The 18467-nt window shown below is 44.2% G+C and overlaps 7 protein-coding genes across 7 annotated transcripts; 4 read left to right on the top strand and 3 right to left on the bottom strand.

The window, feature by feature from the left end:
- Positions 1-347: 347 nt before the first annotated feature.
- MICPUCDRAFT_65177 (uncharacterized protein) lies at positions 348-2195 on the top strand (the record flags this gene model as incomplete). Its single annotated transcript, XM_003056562.1, has 2 exons — positions 348-520; positions 605-2195. Coding segments are annotated over exons 1-2 (1606 nt in total), but the record flags the coding sequence as incomplete, so codon positions are not given.
- A 134-nt stretch (positions 2196-2329) lies between these two features.
- Positions 2330-6041, bottom strand: MICPUCDRAFT_31999 (uncharacterized protein). Its single transcript, XM_003056157.1, has 6 exons — positions 5629-6041; positions 5179-5471; positions 4863-5085; positions 3979-4762; positions 3303-3878; positions 2330-3001 (listed from the first exon to the last, which is right to left on the bottom strand). Exons 1-5 carry the CDS (start codon positions 5880-5882, stop codon positions 3759-3761), a joined length of 1674 nt encoding a protein of 557 aa, XP_003056203.1. The 5' UTR covers positions 5883-6041; the 3' UTR covers positions 2330-3001; positions 3303-3758.
- Positions 6042-7160: 1119 nt separating this feature from the next.
- TAT (tyrosine aminotransferase) lies at positions 7161-9686 on the top strand. The gene is made up of 2 exons (XM_003056561.1): positions 7161-8800; positions 8924-9686. The coding sequence occupies exon 1, from the start codon at positions 7234-7236 to the stop codon at positions 8506-8508; it is 1275 nt and encodes a 424-aa protein (XP_003056607.1). The 5' UTR covers positions 7161-7233; the 3' UTR covers positions 8509-8800; positions 8924-9686.
- Positions 8909-12115, bottom strand: MICPUCDRAFT_65167 (pantothenate kinase; the record flags this gene model as incomplete). Its single annotated transcript, XM_003056156.1, has 3 exons — positions 11798-12115; positions 11426-11657; positions 8909-11282 (listed from the first exon to the last, which is right to left on the bottom strand). The coding sequence occupies exons 1-3, from the start codon at positions 11976-11978 to the stop codon at positions 8909-8911; spliced, it is 2787 nt and encodes a 928-aa protein (XP_003056202.1). The 5' UTR covers positions 11979-12115.
- A 1054-nt stretch (positions 12116-13169) lies between these two features.
- On the top strand, positions 13170-14169 carry Nsp1 (structural constituent of nuclear pore, nucleoporin 62). The gene is made up of 5 exons (XM_003056560.1): positions 13170-13286; positions 13345-13428; positions 13493-13620; positions 13693-13837; positions 13889-14169. The coding sequence occupies exons 1-5, from the start codon at positions 13200-13202 to the stop codon at positions 14012-14014; spliced, it is 570 nt and encodes a 189-aa protein (XP_003056606.1). The 5' UTR covers positions 13170-13199; the 3' UTR covers positions 14015-14169.
- Positions 14170-14303: 134 nt separating this feature from the next.
- MICPUCDRAFT_65163 (uncharacterized protein) lies at positions 14304-15380 on the bottom strand. Its single transcript, XM_003056155.1, has 2 exons — positions 15164-15380; positions 14304-15028 (listed from the first exon to the last, which is right to left on the bottom strand). Exons 1-2 carry the CDS (start codon positions 15287-15289, stop codon positions 14354-14356), a joined length of 801 nt encoding a protein of 266 aa, XP_003056201.1. The 5' UTR covers positions 15290-15380; the 3' UTR covers positions 14304-14353.
- An 872-nt stretch (positions 15381-16252) lies between these two features.
- Positions 16253-18172, top strand: MICPUCDRAFT_55793 (uncharacterized protein). Its single transcript, XM_003056559.1, has one exon. It carries the CDS (start codon positions 16351-16353, stop codon positions 18088-18090), a length of 1740 nt encoding a protein of 579 aa, XP_003056605.1. The 5' UTR covers positions 16253-16350; the 3' UTR covers positions 18091-18172.
- The last annotated feature ends 295 nt before the right edge of the window (positions 18173-18467 follow it).

Below are 18467 nucleotides of genomic sequence, written 5' to 3'. Positions count from 1 at the left end.
CCGGGTTTTCGGACCCCTAAGGACCTTTTTTAAAAAAGTCGCTGAGGGGTCCGAAAACCGTCTTCCGGGTCTTTTAAAATCTCGAAACTTTGAGAGGGCATTAGCAACATGCTATACAACATCGTGACGAAGTTTCAAATCAATCCGCGCAGCGACGGCGCGTGGGCGCGTACGAAAGTACGTTTTTGCAATTTGTATGCGTATTCAGCTACAATTTCGTACTTTTGGCACGGGAAATTTAATTAGCGGAGCGTGACCTTAAAGGAAGTAGTTGTAGTTGTACTGTACGGAAATAGAATACTTCCGTACTTCCGCGCCTTCGAAGATAGTAGCCCTTTGTGTATTGGGCGGAAACGCGAGGACGAGCTTGAGGCACCTCGTTCGACTCGGCGCGATACGAACTCCTCTGCGTCTGATGTTGTACTCGGTACACCATCGACGAAGCGCGAGTAGTGCTTGCCCGTAAATTAACGAAAGCTTCTTCGTGTGCTGCAAAGTTGCAGCTATGACCGTAGCTCCGGTTAGTCTGCCTTCCACAAACAGTCACAACGGCACTTTAGAACCTCTTTAAACCTCACTGACTGACCGCTAACACTTGACGTAGGGCGAGTTGCCCAAGGAAATTGCTTCTGCGGTCACTCCCACGCTGGGACCTCTACAATTAGCCTGCGACACAGAGATGATTCTACCGCCGTTGGCCGTGATCTTCGACGAGGAACCGCTCCATTGCAGTATGGTTTCTCGCCTGTCATCAAGCGGGTTCCCCTTGGCATGGTACAGTATCAACTCAAATGGTGGTATGACATCAAATTTACGTGGAGTACGAGCACGCACGCCGCGTCATGCCGCTGAAATTGCAGCTCATCTCCCCTGCTGTACGTCGTCGAGTCCTGGTACGAAGTCAACTAAATCCATGTCAAAAGACGTGTATGACAGAGTGTTCAAGACCCAAGTAGCTGACAAATTTCTCACGCGAGTTAACCCTGTATTGTTACTAGTTGCGGTGGCAGGTGACTTTATGATAGACATAGCGATTGAGCGCTTGCTCACGGGGGAACGTGGCGCTTCGTCTGTATACCTGGACCATAATTTGCTGGCCGGAAGTGTGTTAGTGCTCATAGGTCCAATGTCAGAGGCGACTGCTTCAAGTGCACGAAGAAGATGTAAGCGCTATGGTGTTGCACTTGTTGTAGCAGCTACCGAGGGTAACGATATCAATGCGGAGGAAGGAACTCTTCATTTTTGGTGCGCAGCTGAAACAGAAATGTCCGTGCGGGGTGCGTGGTCATTATTCAGTACCCTGGCAAGTACTGTATTCATTGTCGGGACAGATCAGCGCGACGCCTGCTGCGCTCGACTTGCACGTGCACTAGCAGGAACCCTTCATGACTTTGATTTCTCTGTTCTGCAAACGAGCGGAGCTTCTTTTGCTATGATTGCTGCGGAACGCCGCTTGTCGGTACTAGAGGTCCTGCTCGGCAAGCTTCGTGCTTCTGCAGCTCAAGAAAATTTAAATAGTTCTGACAAACAACCACTTGATAGTGCCGTAGTAAATGGCACTGAAGCAATGCTCGAGAACAAATCTAATCACACACTGCGTGTAGAGCTTGATACGCTTTGGCAAGAATTTGAAGATCAGTTATTCGCATCAGGTACACTGCGCAAGAAGTTGAGTCAAGCAGCACACTGTATACAAGATGCAAAAGTGATCAAGAAAATACTTGAGAAAGTCGTGGGTGCTAATCATGGGAAACAAGTGGTACACGCGAACATGAATAATTTACTTACTGAGCTGCAGGCTGTCCTATTCACAGAGAGGCAGATCCGTCAACAGTTACAGCGAAGGTTCAACAGTGCTGAACAAGTAGCAAGCGTGCACCATTCCCAATTGAAGGCACATGTAGCTAACCTTGAACATCGTTGTTCTCTATTAGAGAACGAGCAAACGTTGAAATCCAACTCGGCAGCATGCATTCGTGAAATGCATGATGGAGAATTCACAGGTGAAGATGATCTCAAGGTCGTTTGTGCGAAGTTCGAGACTTTAAGACGAAATTTTGCTCTGGAAAGGTCGTCATATATACTGGCCATCAAGGCCGCTGAGAACGCCGAGCGGATCGCACTTGTACGCGCAGAGAAGGCGAAATCTGCCGCGTCGATGTCTGCGTCCTTCGAAGAGCGTGCATTAACAGAGCTGGAGAACACAGAGCACACTTTCCGTTATGCGACTTCTGAGCGAGACCTCAGTGTCGCCCGTGCCTGTAAAGATGTCGAAAGTGCAGTCACAGCACGCATTGATGCTGAAAAACGTTCGAGAAGGACTTTGGAGTTGCTTTTGGAATCCAGCAATCGTTTAATTGTTGAGAGTAACCTTGTGAAGTTATCTTCCGGAATTACTGCTGCTAATTTAAAAAGCAGTCTCACTAAGGTGTTTGCTGCTCATTTTACTTTGCTTGAGGAACGTTTTCATGCAAGTGAGTGGAATAATGCCAGTCTTCTTGAACAAAATAGACGCATGCAACATTTTCTTGCAGACGCGCAAGTGTCACACAAAACAGTGCTGGCAGTGGCGACATCAAGAGCAGACATGGCTATTCGGCAAGCCCTCGTTGATTTGGAATACTCTAATAGAATGCAGTCAGAATGGGAGACTGCGGGACAATCTGCCGCCCTTGAAATAGAGTACATGACTGAAGACCTGCAGATGATAGGTCTGTCTGGTGAGCTTGTGCGGAACAGGTTGCATGCAGAACGTACAGCTGGTGTCGCAGCACAGGCGACACTTGTAGAAGTTGGCATGGAAACAGCAAGGCTGGCGTCAGAGATAATTGCTGTCCAAGACGCACGAGTAATCAATTTCTCGGGAGCTGAGTCACTTCGAAGAATCGAGGCAAAAAAAGAAATTACTAGGTTAAAAACTATTTTGAGTACTGCCGATAATTGCACCACGCGGACACTTGGTAATTTCTAACGGACACATTGCTCTGGTAGATCTGGCCACGAGAAGTTGAAAATATACGGTTCTGGGAAGGCCCTTTAAGGTCACGGTCCGCTAATCAAATTTCCCGTGCCAAAAGTACGAAATTTAGACAAAATACGCATACAGATGGCAAAAACGTACTTTCGTACGCGCCCACGCGCCGTCGCTGCGCGGATTGATTTGAAACTTTGTCACGATGTTGTCTATCATGTCGATGATGCCCTCCCAAAGTTTCGCGAGTTTTAGAGGCCTGGAAAACGGTTTTCGGACCCCTAAGGACCTTTTTTATGCGTATTTAGTCTAAATTTCGTACTTTTGGCACGGGAAATTTAATAGCGGACCGTGACCTTAAAGAAAAGCTTTTCCACACAATCATGTGTCAGTACACTCAAGAGAAAATCTACTACTCATTAGCTCATCTTGTCTCTAGATAGCCTAGACTAGCACTACAACCCTGATCTATCAAGGTTGCGCAGCAATGGACGAAAAACAAATATCAAAGCAGTATTGGAGGGCCTTTATTGCTGGAGGGTTCTTCTTTCGCCAATTGCTGTGCCGTTGAAATGATATGTCCATGAGGTGGCTTTCTGAAGCAGGAGGCAAACGTGCTGAATGTGCAGACAGATACGCGCCGAAGTGTACCGTGTTTCGTGGAAAGTCACATGCAATCCTTGAGGCAAAATCCTCTCAGGTCTACCCACTCCAAGAAAAAACATACATTTGTACATCAGCTCGCCCGTTGACCGATCCTCTCAATCCAAATTCACAACTCAAAGCTTCACATAATTTCTCCGACGGGTGCTTCTTCAAGCCAAAGCTTGTGGATAAAATCATAGAGTTGTTCGCTGACACTCACTTTGTACGGTGTAGGGTTACTGTACCTAAGATGGTCGGAGCGCTACTAGAGGGCTCCAGTACATTGAAAGCAACTTTTGTTTTCAAAATTCAAGCAAGACATATCAAGAAGAACAGAAGTACAATGAAGACAGAAGCCTTACCATCATTTTGATTGATGACATACATCGTGATCTAGCAGTGCAGAGACTAAGGTCAAGGTCTGGTGGAACGCCTCCATTCATGCCATCCCAGACGAGGTGGAATAGTCTTTCAACTCGTGCTGGCTGGACATAAGCACGCTTTGATGATATGAAGGGATGCCGACAAAGAATGCGGCAATCGACTTTAGGCGTTGGTTCGTCACCTTGCAGCATCACATCAACCACGGGCTCGCCATTTTTTAGATAAAGCCGGAACGCCTCCTTGCGTCCTGGAATGGTCACTTTCTCAACATCTTCACTTAATTTGATGCGAGGTGCACCGTCAATTTCAACGAGCTTATACACACAACCAAGGGCAGGCTGGCGCAGACACGTCACAAGGTGCGTTCCAATTCCAAAGGACGTTATGGCATGTCCGTGCTGGTTGAGCGAGTGCAATACTTCCTCATGTATATCATTGCTTGCGGTGATGCCAAGCTGAGCGAAGCCTTCAGCATAACTTGCCCCGAGTAAATCTTGCGTGTGCTGCAACATTTCTCTTGCCCGAAGGCTTAGGTACGAAAGGTCTCCACTATCGATTCGTATTCCTAACGGTTCATATCCGCATGACCGAAGAGCGAGGCCAACAGCTAAAAAGTTTGGAATGCCCGACTTCAAAACATCATATGTGTCAACCAACACCAAAAAGTTAGACGGAAAAGCTAGTGCATACGATGTAAACGCAGCAAGTTCACTTTGATTTGTTTTCGTCCAGCGTAAGTCATCTGGAAAACTTTCCTTGTATCTGTCTAACAAAGCTGCCCTATCCATGACCGGGGTGTAGAGTCGCGTCAGTTAAAACAAGTTCAAAATGAACTTTTATCTGGAACAGGAACAGATAAAACAGCCATTTTGATTTAAATAAACCGACCAGTGCTAGGAAGTCAGGACACATATTCCCATCAGGGAGTCTCAGCCGGGGATCTCCGATATCCTGAAAACCTTGGTGCGATTGCACGTAAGAATGTGCAAGTGTCCCTTTACACGGGATGGCAAATTGTCGCCCTGCTTCAAGATTGGACGTGCCGTTGAACCCACCCATATACGCGTACCTCGAAGCAGAGACGCCTGCACTCATAAGGTCAAGAAAAAAAAAATGAATCACACTCGTAAGATTTATCCTCGCGATCGTCACTGTATAGCATGTGTGAGATTACTTACCTCCATCAGGACCCTGTGCACGTCTCAAGCCAAATTCAAGAAGTGTAGCACTGTCACCCGCTACCAGACGATGTCGCGCAGCATTTGTTGCTACCAAACTTGCATAATTAACTAAGGTAAGTAAAGTCGTCTCAACCAGTTGAACCATCACCAGTGGGCCTTCGACACGCATGAGGGGCACGCGAGGGAAAACTATGCTACCCTCAAGTTGTGCAAAGATTTTTATCTGAGTGCAATCCAATTGGCGAAGAAATTTGAAGAAATTGACATCCATTGAAGTGGACAGTGGTTCGCTGGAAAAATATGGCAAGTCAGTCTCCATAGCTTTCCGATATGTTCACGTATTGATTTACTTTAAGATATTCTACTAGGAATGCACCGGAGGAAAACAAAATACGATCCAAATTTGCACAAGCGAGGCATAACTGACTGGAAATCGAAAAAACTTACTTGCTGAGAAAGGATATATCTTCTTCGGTAAACTTGAAATTTGATATGAATCGCAAGCATTCCTCAAGTCCGGCAAATATGGTGAACTCCCCAGAAAACGGATTTTTTCGAAAGATGAGGTCGAAAGCCGCAGAACGCGCGTGGGTCCCATTCTTCCAGTACGCGTAAGCCATGGTAATTTGGTAGGTATCCATGAGAAGAGCAGTTGTGAGAGAATTGTGACATGGAGGCAAACGATGCGACCTTCTCGTCATCCGAAAATATGGAAAAGCTATATATATGTTGTCTAGACACAGAAGACGTACACGTCCGAAAGTACGATCTTTTTGCAGGTAAAGCCCCGTTCTCAAATATGAAAAATGATAAAATCAGCGCTTTCCCGGCGCGGCCGTCAGAAAAAGAAGGGCGTGGCGCGGCAGGGCTTTGTCTGAAGTACGGAAGAACTTTCGAAAGTACTTTCGAAAGTACAGTACAACGTTAGATAGGCCACGATAACTAAAACTTGAGGTCAGTGCAACCCACCCTGCCTTTTTTTGCGAAATTTGGCATTTGTAAATCGCAATCTATTTAAAAAAAAATCCCACCCTCCCAGCAAACTCCGCGGAAGAATTTTTTTTCCGTAATATATTTGTGTAAAATGCTACATATTTCATAAGAAATCCCGCTCCCCATCGTATGTAGTTCCAGTCAGTCTTCAAAACCTTTTAATATAAATATATATTGAAACTAATATCCCACCCATCCTGCGGAAATATTTACGATTTTACTGTTCCTGTCACATTGTATGTGTTGTTTTATTGAATACGAGTACCGATAGTACTTCCGACGTTGTACGAAGCCAATAAAGCCGTTGTTCTAGCCTACAGTAAATGCTCGTTGTTATGCCGTAAAATCTTCAATTACATATTATTTCGTACCCCATCTACACGTAGTGTACTTTCTGACTAAATGTTGCACTGACCTCAAGTTTTAGTTATCGTGGCCTTACATACATATGTACACGTACACGTACAGCTGTACACGTACACGTACGGATAAAGGTCTTTGGGAACACGTACGGATCAGATAAGGTCTTCGGGAACACAACTCGCCCCCCCCACACACGTCACTTCCCTCCCGCCGTCAAACACTCCAGCCTCAACCACACGAGGTACGCCACCGTCCATTCGTTGCGTTTTCTTATTCTTTACTTCTATGGTGAATCCCTGCGCGACTCGTATTTTTATTTAAAACGCTTAAAAATACACGTATAAAATCATTCATCATTTCATAATACTGTACGTATGACTACGCTACACGTACACGTACAGTAGTAGTAGTACGATAAAATAAATATTTTATGAAACAACAAACAACTTATATAAACAACTTAACAATAAGTCGATCCTTCACAACACTTGAGTACGTATTAATCTGTGATTGATTGCCCATAGCGAGCACGCGAATTGCCCATACGCTTGGGCTACGAAGATACAGAAGACCTTCGAAGGTACAGTACGTGTACAACTTGTCTATTATTTTAGAGTGTTCTGCGAAACTCGCGTAGCGAGGTGGAAATGAAGGCAAGGTAGATGGGTTGAAGTTGTCACTAGCATTTTCTGGAATATGGACACTACAAACTGTGACAGTCTCGCGGGCTTTAGCAATCGCGATACAACCAACTGGCGCGTGCGTGCAACCACCTTAACACAGTCAAAAAATCCGATCAGGATAATAGTGGATGACCTTCTCGGGAAAGAGAACCCACAAAAAGAGTTGATATCGCTCGCCCAGGGCGACCCCACCGCGTATGGGCATCTCAAACCATCCGAGGAAGCTGTTTCTGCAGTTGTCCGCGCATTTTCAAGTGGCAACCACGACGGGTACACGGCGTCGACTGGGTCGGCGGCGTGTCGTGCAGCAATTGCAGCTGCGCACTCTCACGATTTTTGTCACCCTTTATCTCTTCACGACGTTTACGTAACTGCTGGATGTTCTGAGGCTCTTGAACACTGCATCGCGGTTTTGGTTGCGCCTGGCAAAAATATTCTACTCCCTCGTCCTGGTTTTCCTCTGTATGAAACTATATGTCAGCGCCATGGTGTTGTTTGTCTTTTTTATGATTTAGTGCCAGGCAGAGGGTGGGAGGTGGACCTTTGCAGTATTCGACGCTTAGCCAATACGTCGACAGCGGCTATACTGATAAACAATCCGTCTAATCCATGCGGAGCGGTATATTCCAGGCAACATCTTGAAGAAATTGTCGGAATTTCGAGTGCACTTAAGTTACCAGTGCTTGCTGACGAGGTATATGCTGGAATGACGTTCCGCAAGGAGTTTGTGTCACTTGCTGAGTTTTCTTGCAGTGTACCAATGTTTATCGTGGGTGCGCTATCCAAGCGCTGGTTAGTTCCTGGTTGGCGCTTGGGGTGGGTTTGCGTGCATGATATTCAAGGGAATCTGCACGGTTCTGGCGTTCGTGCAGCCATCAACAACCTCTGTCAAATATCCCTTGGTCCAAGTGCACCAATCCAAGCAGCTGTCCCCGCTATCTTAGCAACCGATGATAGTGTATGGCTTTCTGAAATCATGTGTGCACTGAACCGATGCACGACACTATCAGAAAAACGTGTGCTGAACATCGATGGCCTCTCGATAGTTTCTCCTCCTGAAGGCGCTATGTATTTACTTGTGAAAATAGATCTTTGTGCTTTTAGAGGATGTCTAACTACTTCTCATTTTGCCGAGAGTCTCCTATCAGAAGAGTCGGTCTTAGTGTTACCAGGAGAATGTTTTAGAGCTCCCGGTTTCATACGCGTTGTGACCACTGTACCAGAGTCACTTATCCAGGTTGCTTGGGACCGAATTGAAGCATTTTGCAAGAGAAGATTCAAAGGTTGACTGACGCTGCAAGCAGTTGAGTACATTAAAAGAAAAACAATCCATACAAGCAGGACTGCCACGTGTTGATTCGTATTCCGGTGGTCATGAAGGATTACTACTGAACTCCCCTTTCGTCAAACACACGTTAGAAAGCGTTCTATATTTCCTCATAAACTTCCTGGTTTCAAGGACATGGAGGTACAACAACTTGCAGAAAGGTTTCAAGCCTCGTTTTCCTAAGTGAGGTAAATTCGCATATGCACAGGCTACTCATATGCATTCCTCGTTCGAACGAAAATGCCAAAATAACGTGCGTTCGGTCATTTTTGTTTGCTGAACGTATTAACCTTGCCACATCTTTTAGTCATCCAATTGAATCTGTACACTAACTTGCCCGAAAATCCATCTGAACGTATACCTACGTCCTGCACAGTGGCTCAAACTTACAAACACAATCGTATACTTTACCACCGAAGAGTTTTTCTGCCAGTCGAGAATTCTTTATCATGGCTAGCTTCAAAGTATCACAGTGAAAAATGGCGTTGAAATTTGTATGAATAGCGCGACCCATTCCCTCCAAAACAATGAGGTCAGCTCCTTCTGCAGCTTTACAAAGTTCTAACGAAACACGTCTGAAATCAAGACATGGAGAGCCACTGCCGTTTGCGCATACAGTAAGAATTCCTGAAGGTTTTACAAGAGATGCATTGTCCGAGGAACGAAGGTGGGCAGAGAGTGCCAATGTGAGAGTTTTGCAGTTTTCAGCAGCAAGATGGACAACTTCGCGCAACTCTTGTGCAGTTACGTCATTGATTGCAGGAAGAGAGTTCGCTACAAGACACACATCCGTACCACGTTTAAGTAGTTCACGCGCGAAAGGAAGCATTCCTAGCACAATGTCAGCACCGCTATTATCGCAAAACAAAAGGGCCTTATTGTATTGACACACTCGAATACCATTGCCAAAGAACACTGCTCGAAATTTGTCGAAGCAGTCTACAGCCCACGGTCTTGCGACTGAAGCTCGAGCACGCCTATATATCTCGAGAACAGTACCTTTGTTGTAAAGGTCCACGCAGCTTTGGCTCCCCCAATCGAAAATATTACCAGCTAACACACCTTCAATAAGAACAAGCAGGCGTTCTTCGTCGAGCATTCCATCCAGTTCAGAAAATAAGTCAGGAAGTACTGCAAGAGCGGCCGCATTTTCTTGTTTTTTCACTTGAAAATAAGCATCTCTGAAACCATAAGCTCGTAAACATTCTTCGCGCAACTCAAAAAGTCCAGAAAGGCCAATGCGACCGTATGCGCTAGGCTCTTCGCGTAACCTGTCAAGATGTCCACAAAAAACTGTACTGAACGCGGCAACGCGCTCACCCGCATCGTCAGAACAGGCTTCACAGACGTCATGCCTTGTATTTTCTGAAGTTAAGGCCTTTTCTAATAGACCCTGGCTCACGCCGTGCAATATATCAAGCCAATATTCTCGCTCCTCTCGAGATTCGTGCAAATCTATGATGTCAGGCTCATATTCGACAGGGCAGCACAGAAGCGGAAATGTAATCAATGTCTGCTTGAGGTTCAATACATCCATCTGAAGCCTGTCCATTTCAAGAAAACGGTCCTGGAAAGTATTGATATAAGCACTTTCGGTGTCTTTTCTCCGCCGAGCCTGTTGGTCAGACAAGTTTTTTTTGTGAGTACTCAAACTTGGAATTATTTTCAAGCTCTTCTTGTCGACGTTGGTGCAGCATGTCCCAAAATATACAGACTGTGACAAAGTACCGTTCCTGTTGTAAGTTTGCTCATCTTTTGATATTGAACACTGCAGGAAAGCTACAAAGCGTACACGTTTAACAGAGCAAGCTGATGTTCCAGAGGCAATACCATACAGGCAGCTATTGTCAGTACATACCTTACCTACTTGTGGCTCGACTATATGATCAGCTTTAAAATCCATTCTCTGTTTCCAAGAAAACGATGGCACAGAGTATTTCATGATATTTTCTATCCAGGGACCGCGTAGCGGGACACTGTAAAATGATTGTGCCTGAGCATCTTGAAGAAACGCACCCAATGCCCCGAGGAATCCTTCATGTCGAAGAAACATCGCTTTCAATTCACCCTTGCTCCAATAGTCAACTGCAAAAGATATTGTGTTCATGGTATACGCATGCCCTCTGATAAAGTAGCCTCCAAAGAATATGCGCTTAAGCCCGTGCTTAACTGCCATCAACGTCGCAATGTGTGAAATATTGTAGCTTATCATGCGAAGCAGAGAGAGTGTTATGTCAGCTTTATTATAGTCCTCAAGTGAACCTTCCTCTGTCACCACCCGACCAAAAGAGGATGCTATGGTGCTACTTGACAGCCCTACTTTTAAATAGTCTCGACCACCATAAATGTCACCGACTAACATGTCAACCTTGCTGTTATCTCCAGCTGCGCTGCACGCAAGCATCTCATCGAAATCCTGAAGTCCTGTGAGAAGTCGACATAGTCCCCAAAATGTACCGCCACCTATGTTTGTGCCCCCAATGCGCTCGAAAGAGGACCTGTCAACCTTAATGATGCTGACACCTGAGCCTATGTTCACTAGCAGGTAGGGGAACAGATCATCGTTATCTTCGTGCAAATCTTCAGGAACAACATAGTCTTTCTGACCGTGAGTGAAGGTGAATGCTTCATCTCTGATTGTCTCAAGAAGAAAGTTTGCACCTGCAACTGCACATTCCATCTCATCTTCTTTCTGAAGTTGTATACCAAAACGACGTTGGAATAACAGTGAATTCCTCGAGGTATAGTGCATCATAATGAACCATACTAGACATAAGTAATAAATCTGGCTTCTCCAAACACGTCTACTGGTTAAAGAACAGCAATGGAAATATGTTCGTATTGGAGGAAATTTATGAGCAGGATAAGCAAGACTTACTTGTAGGCACCTCCACCAGTTGCCTTGACAATAGCCTTCCTTCCTTCAGCGCCAAGATGCAGGCGATTTTGTTCTATAAAATTTAAACAAATTTCCAGTTGTGTTGCTTGAAATTTTCGAAAATGCAGCCTTCCTCCTCCTAGCATCGACGACGAGTCAAGAGGAAGGTCACCAGTTTTGTCTTCACTGTCTTGAGAAAAGTACACCACCTTGACAAGGGAACCGCCCATGTCTAAAAATAATCCGGAATAAAAACGAGAAAATATGATACTCTGCATTCTAAAACGGAAGACTTCCTTTTCATATGCACGCCGTCGAAACGATTTTAACCGTGACTGTTTGCCATCGAGGAATAGTGCTCAAGAAGCCTACCAAGTGCGAAATGGCATATACCTGTGCTTTGTCGCGGGAGAGAAATAGAAGGGACATTTTCTCGCTCCACCAGAATTTGATCATCGATGAAATCTCTATTGGGCGTTCGGTCTGCAGTTGCTATAGCGGCGCCTGTGAGGTCAAGATTATTTTGGCAAACCGAAAGCTGCTGCTGACGCATTTGAGAAAAAAAACAGCCGTGAATTTCTCAAGAAGCCTTCTTTTGGAGAAGAACGAGCATTCATGGATATATTCTTCGAAACAAATTCACATTCATTTCACGGAAGGCCCTTCTTCGGCAAAGACACAACACGGGCGTTACCACAGCTTTATATTTTTTGTAGGCCATATTATTTATACTTTCGTACGAAATAAAGTACTGTACGAAAGTACGAAAGTACTTTCGTACTTTCGTACTTTCGAAAGTACTTTCGAAAGTACGAAAGTACTTTCGTACCTTCGAAGGATTACCTTGCTTGGTACAAAGTACTTTCGTACCTTCGAAGGTACTTTCGTACATTCGTACTTTCGTACATATTACGTGTACGTGTACAGCTGTACACGACTACACGTGCGTGTACAGTAGGGATTCTGTATTCCACTTCGTTCGAGAACGAATCGAATAGAAGTACAATATCATACTGTACAGTATGTACACGTACATTAAAGCATATTAAGCAAATACTACCGTCCGGAATAAGTAATATGAAGGTAAGTTGTTTATCTACCTTCGTATCATCGAAGATAAAGTTGTTACGGAAGTACGAAAATAGAATACTTTCGTATCATACTTCCATAAGTTTTATCGATCTTTATTTAGTACGAAAGTAGTACATTGTATACAAAGTATTAATTACATAAATAGTAGTGCACGTAGTACCTTCGAAGGTAGTACGTAGCTACGTACGTACGTAGTAGTATTAGTAATAAATACCTTCGTACGAAAGTATCTTCGAAGGTACACGTACACGTACTGTACCTTCGTAAAAATAATATCATATCATATCATATCATATCATATCAACTTATCTTAAATAAGTTCGATATTACTTTCGTATTTATATTATTTGCGTGCTCGCTCGCTTGTTAGTCTATTATATAAATAAATAAAGGTATTTAAATATGTATGATAAGCAAAAGTTATTTATATTTATACACGTGTAGATATATTTAGTTGTTATGAATCGAAGATAATATGATATGATATGATATTCATAGATAAAGTTACACGTACTCGTACTTATCATGCATATTATATTGTACTGTACCTTCGAAGGTATTTATTAATATCATAACTTTTTATTCATATCATACTTTGGCCAGTTTACAGTTTTCTCTAACAACTTATCTACAGTTTGACTCTACCTCTTTTAGTCCTTGAAGGTAACTCAGGTCGCCGAGAATGGATTCTCAGATTCCATCGGAAGTTCAAGCAAAGAGCGTAGGCGAAATTGTTTTTAACTGGAATCACGAGCTTCAAAAGCGCACTGTAAGAAGAAGATTAATTTTTTATTTTCGACTTGTGAAGTTTCAAATCGGACTTTCAGAGTGCTTTCGTGTTAAGAACAGATATCTTCGCGGAGTGGGATAATTGCATCTTGAATAATCGCAATCATCTGTTGAATCTTCAGGTAAATGCTATCCTGTTCGCGCATGCTCGCCGGACTTCCAGAAATCCCTTTGTTTTATGAACAGGCTAACCTTGGAAAAGCCTCTACTTCTCAAGAAAGAATGGAACGTCAACTTCAGATTCTGCTTGCCAACCAGATCGAAATAAGCGATGCTCTGACGTTTTTGGAATCGGAAGTAGATCATTTAGAGAGGTGAACTCAAAATCGGATACAATTTGATGCATACCTGCCTGGCAACATGCCTGACCCCACTCTTTTTTCTAGTGCACAGCAAAAAAACAAAGTTGTACACCCCAGCTTGTTTCCAAGCCAAAGTTTGATTTATTCCTTGGCCGATAAAATCAGCGTACATTTATGCAACCTTGGAGAAACTTTCCTTGCGATTTATCCTCTCCCAAGAGATCGAAAAGTAAGTGATTTCTATGGATTTACAAAACACTGCCTAACAAAGTTTCACCAGGAGAATGATGCACCCGGTTCGGATGTGAAAGGCACGATAATTCCGTTGACGCACGAAATCCTGATAAATCATCTCCAAGCACTGAATTTAGTTGAGAAGAGACTAGGGAGAAACGTAATTGGTTAGTGCTACGTGAAGAGCTGTTCTTTAGATTCATGATTTTAGTGACCTCAACCGTGCTTCAAAATCTAGACAAGTTTTCTTATCTCAGTAAAGGTTCGATTTCTTCAGTGAATGCGCGTGAGTTTGGAAAACATTTCTATAGACAATCACATTTGTTCACTGTTTTCATTGCCCTTAAACGTCTGCAATTTTTTTCGACCTGGTAGTCTATCTATTTTCGTACACTTTCGATGGATAATATCCGTTTGGGGGAGAAAGGTTTCGCTAGTGCGATTCGCTTACTGATCCTGCTGCGCCACATATATATATATATATTTCAAGAAAAAATCGTATCACTGCAAATCAGTTCTCATCTTCGTGATCAGCGTCAAGCATATGCATAGACCACATATGGACAAGCATGTCCTGCTTAAGACTTTGGAGGTTGTATTCTAGATGCAGTTGCATAATATCTTTCTCAACTGCTCCAAGCCGATTATCGATAGCTCTTACTTTAATCTCTTTGTGGCGAAGTTGCGCGCGAAGGCTTTCCTTCTCATCTTGAAAGCTGACACAATTATCAGGTATAGCAGGTGCTGAATTTGTTGACTCGCCCTTAACACTTTGCTCTTGAAAATTACTCTTAGGAAATCCCTGCATTTCCGAAAAATGTGAGCCAGCGTGACTAGAAATCGTGCCTCGGGAAGCTCGGGGATCATCTCTTCGCCCAGTGGTTCCATACCGCCCTCGTCTACCTGGACAACAACCACTGAAATAAACTTCTGCTTTAGTTTTTGGCTGACTTGAGTGAGACGTTCTTGTTCCAGGGGACAACTTGGAGTGCGCGAAGTCTGCATCATCTTGATAGTTTGTTTCTGTTCTAAAGTAACCCTGGAAATCACTAGCATTTACTCTCTTCATAGAATCACAATCAAGCCTTTGGAATACATTTTCAAATAGTTTCCCTGAGTCCTCCATTTGGCCAGATATTGTACCTCGGTCAAGTAGGTGCCCAATCACCGGGTTTGTTCGTAAAGCCTGCACGCAATCGATCGGCGACAAGAGCACATACAAGGATGAGAAACGATATAGGGCCGTAGAACTTTCCAAGGGAAAACATAACCAATGAACCAACAAAGCCGAGCTCGTGAGTTTGAAAAATGAAGGACATACCACTATGAAGTCGTGCACGGTTATTGAACCTCTGCCCGTAACGTCCACGACATCAAAAACCTCGTTCAGGATATTTGGGTGCACAAGAAAACGTGCTTCACTCAACGATTGACGTGAAGCCACCATGCGCACTGAACTAGTCTACACACCGCAGTCACAGGGCCTGCCCCACCCGCCCTGATTCTCTGATCTTTTTTTATGGAGGTAGGGCTAACAACTTACCTTCGGGTTATGGAAGGTAGGAAGGACGGAAGTATCATATGAATACGTGTACAACGTTGTACACGTGTACAGTACGTGTACTTTCGAAAGTACTTTCGTACCTTGAAGGTACAACGTTGTACTTTATTTCGCTCGAAAATAGATACTTTCGAAAGTACGAAAATATTTCCGTACTTCCATAAAGTTGTCAGACTACGTACGTGTACGACTGTACGTGTACGTGTACACAGTACACAGCTACACAATCCTCGACGTGTACAGCTGTACACGTACACGTACTGTACGTGTAGTCGTGTACTGTGCGTGTACTGTACGTGTACTGTACGAGTATCTGATACAAAAAGACTGAGCATAAAAAACCCATCCGGGCTACACGTAGCCCTACGTGTAAACATGTACGAAGGTACGAAAGTACGAAGATATGTGATCTAAATACGTGTACTGTACGTGTACAGTAGTACTGTACACGACTACACGTGTACTACGAAAGTACTTTCGTACATATTTACATAGTGTACTTTATTTCGTACGAAAGTACGAAAGTACTTTCGTACTTTGAAAGTACGAATGAAGGTACGAAATAAAGTACGAAAGTACTTCCGTGCGGAAGTATCTATACTTTCGTAGCATACAATAGGCAGTCAGCAGGCCATATGAGGTAGGGCATAGAGTGGGCATAGTACGCAAATAGATAGGGCACTGATATGATAGGGCTACATAATATGTGCTACCTTCATACAGTACGTTGTACAGTACAGTACAGTACACGTACTGTAATAATACTTCCGTAGTCCGTACATCGTGAAGTTGTGAACTTTTATCTTCCGGAAGTTCAATCGTAGACTATTAAAACCGCCTTCCTGGCTTCGCCTGTTATGGATCATCGGATTTCTTGCAGAGACCATCATGAAGAGGCTCTTGCGTTTTTCCTCCTTCGACAAGAATGTCAAAAAAAAACTACGAGAATGTCTATTATTGGCGAATGCATGCCTCTTCTGCCTTGTAGTGCGAACGAAGTTCAACAGTGTACAGAGCTTCGGAGTTCCTTGCCGTCGTTCAAACGGATCGAAGCGCATCAACCGCCCGCATGTTCAGGTGTGAGCTTAAATGCCATGAAAACTCAGCATGCGGTGAGGACACGGTGCAATTCTTCACGAAAACTTGTCCAGCAAACAAACGAAGGCCGTGTCCAAATTTGTGAAAAACACGGATTAGCCAGAAAGATACTCAAAGCTATAGATACGCGTTTAAGTGCTCAAGAAAACACAAGCGAAGGCGATGTGCAGCTAACTAAAAGCAACGTCGAAAATTTCTGTCAGTCCACGTCGCACCGGCATAATTCAAGCAGTTGGAGAAGATGTGACGAAGAGAAAGATTTCAATTGTGAAGTTGCTGCTGGAGTTTCAGTTACTGTCGGTTCCTCCTCACCTAGTGACTTGCTCCAAGGAAGAGGGTACCACTGCACCTCTCTTTCTGTCCTACAGCAGCAAGGTGCCATAAAGGTCCACTGTGATAGCGTTTGGGAAGCTGCGAGAGATTGCAGCTCTTTTCTGAATTTAAAGCATTTGCAAGATAACAGCGTGAAGCTTAAGTCCCTGCGTGGACAGTATTCCATTTTGCAGCAGTCTCTCCCCTCAGGTACAAGATCTGACGTGAAAATGGTAGAGGACGATAGCAAGTCGACCAGAACCTCGTTCGGTACAATGCTCGCTGAGTTAGATACGACTTTTAAGTCGACGTGCTCTCCGTATCTGGTACTTGGTCCAACAGAACGTGAAGCCTTGTTCCTAAATCTACTCCGTGCGCGCATTGAAGTTCGAAATCCTTACCTAACTTCAGTTGCGCTTGGTGCCCTGGACAGTAGCACGGCAACCCCATCGAAAGATTCGCATCAGAATAAATTGCAACATGGATGGGCGCCTAGCTCTGTCTCAGGCAGTTCTTTCCTGCGAGGCATGCTCCATACATGCGAGCAGCGTTGCCTTCCCGAGGAGATCTGCGTTTCAGCGTCATCAGTGGCCGCTTCGATGATGAAAGGGCGCCGACAATTACTCGAGGGAAATCAATCTAAAGAAATGCTGGTTGCGAAACGAAGATCCGGAGAAGATGAAAATCATATTTCCCTCAACTCAACGGATCGATCAGTTATATCCGGAAATGGCTGTGCCGGAGCCTTGTGGGGTGCAGGCATTATTTCACCGTGGTTATATTTCATGAGTATTGGTTCCATGTTCTGCTGCCACATAGAAGACTATGCCTTTGGCTCTGCGAATGTCATCCTAGCACCACCTGAGTCGCAAGCCTGGGTGATTTGGTACTCGATCCCTCAGTCTGACATGAACTATCTGCACGAATATCTTCGTAACTTATTAGGACTTGAGTATTCGATTGATTGTCTTGAGCAGCGCAAGCTGTGGTTAGATCCTACTGATGTAATTGCCTGGAGAGGTTCCTGTGGGGAAAAGATCAGTGTATTCCGCCATCTACAAGGACCTTCCGAGTACATTGCAACTGACTATGGTTCGGTTCACTGGGGTGTTAACATCGGAGTCGGTTGGAAGGCGGCAGTAAATTTTGCTTACCCATCCTGGCGTAAAGCTGCAGAATCTGTCCATTTAATATACAAAAAGCTGGAGACAACAACGGGGCAAGTGCGTAATTATCGCAGCGTGCCAAATTTCGAAAATCCGGTCTGGCAGGGCTGAAATAGATAAATGGATACTGTAAGGTGCCGACAAAGACCCCATCCAGTACACGTATTATAATATAGAATACACAGTATCATACAAGGGCTAGTGTTAGCTGCTGGTTTATTTACTGTACCTTCGAAGGTACAACGTTGTACACGTACGTACACTAGCTACAACGTTGTATCCGATACACGACGCGTCCACGCAAACAATCAATGCGCAACTTTATTTCATATATTTTTTGTGTGACTTTATCGTACAGTACGTACGTGTACAATAGCAACATATAAACGCGCGTTGTACGTTGTACAGTACCTCACTTCGAAGTTACTTCCAGAAATAATATGTATGGATGGCTACGTGTACGTGTTCATACGTGTGCAGCTGTGTAC

The sequence above is a fragment of the Micromonas pusilla genome (genome assembly GCF_000151265.4).
Source record: "Micromonas pusilla CCMP1545 genomic scaffold MICPUCscaffold_2, whole genome shotgun sequence".
NCBI lineage: Eukaryota > Viridiplantae > Chlorophyta > Mamiellophyceae > Mamiellales > Mamiellaceae > Micromonas > Micromonas pusilla.
The sequence above is the reverse complement of the archived record's forward strand: the minus strand, read 5'-3'. Positions and strand labels throughout refer to the sequence as shown.

Excerpts from the sequence above, each read along its gene's own strand:
- MICPUCDRAFT_65163 (XM_003056155.1), bottom strand. The coding sequence starts at position 15,289 with ATGGTGGCTTCACGTCAATCGTTGAGTGAAGCACGTTTTCTTGTGCAC. Across the intron at positions 15,029-15,163 it reads CCGTGCACGACTTCATAGTG|GCTTTACGAACAAACCCGGT; the intron begins GTATGTCCTTCA and ends GATTGCGTGCAG.
- TAT (XM_003056561.1), top strand. The coding sequence starts at position 7,234 with ATGGACACTACAAACTGTGACAGTCTCGCGGGCTTTAGCAATCGCGAT.
- MICPUCDRAFT_55793 (XM_003056559.1), top strand. The coding sequence starts at position 16,351 with ATGTCTATTATTGGCGAATGCATGCCTCTTCTGCCTTGTAGTGCGAAC.
- MICPUCDRAFT_31999 (XM_003056157.1), bottom strand. The coding sequence starts at position 5,882 with ATGACGAGAAGGTCGCATCGTTTGCCTCCATGTCACAATTCTCTCACA. Across the intron at positions 5,472-5,628 it reads GATATATCCTTTCTCAGCAA|CGAACCACTGTCCACTTCAA; the intron begins GTAAGTTTTTTC and ends ATATTTTTCCAG. Across the intron at positions 5,086-5,178 it reads TGCACAGGGTCCTGATGGAG|GCGTCTCTGCTTCGAGGTAC; the intron begins GTAAGTAATCTC and ends TTATGAGTGCAG.
- Nsp1 (XM_003056560.1), top strand. The coding sequence starts at position 13,200 with ATGGATTCTCAGATTCCATCGGAAGTTCAAGCAAAGAGCGTAGGCGAA. Across the intron at positions 13,287-13,344 it reads ACGAGCTTCAAAAGCGCACT|AGTGCTTTCGTGTTAAGAAC; the intron begins GTAAGAAGAAGA and ends TCGGACTTTCAG. Across the intron at positions 13,429-13,492 it reads ATCATCTGTTGAATCTTCAG|GCTAACCTTGGAAAAGCCTC; the intron begins GTAAATGCTATC and ends TTTTATGAACAG.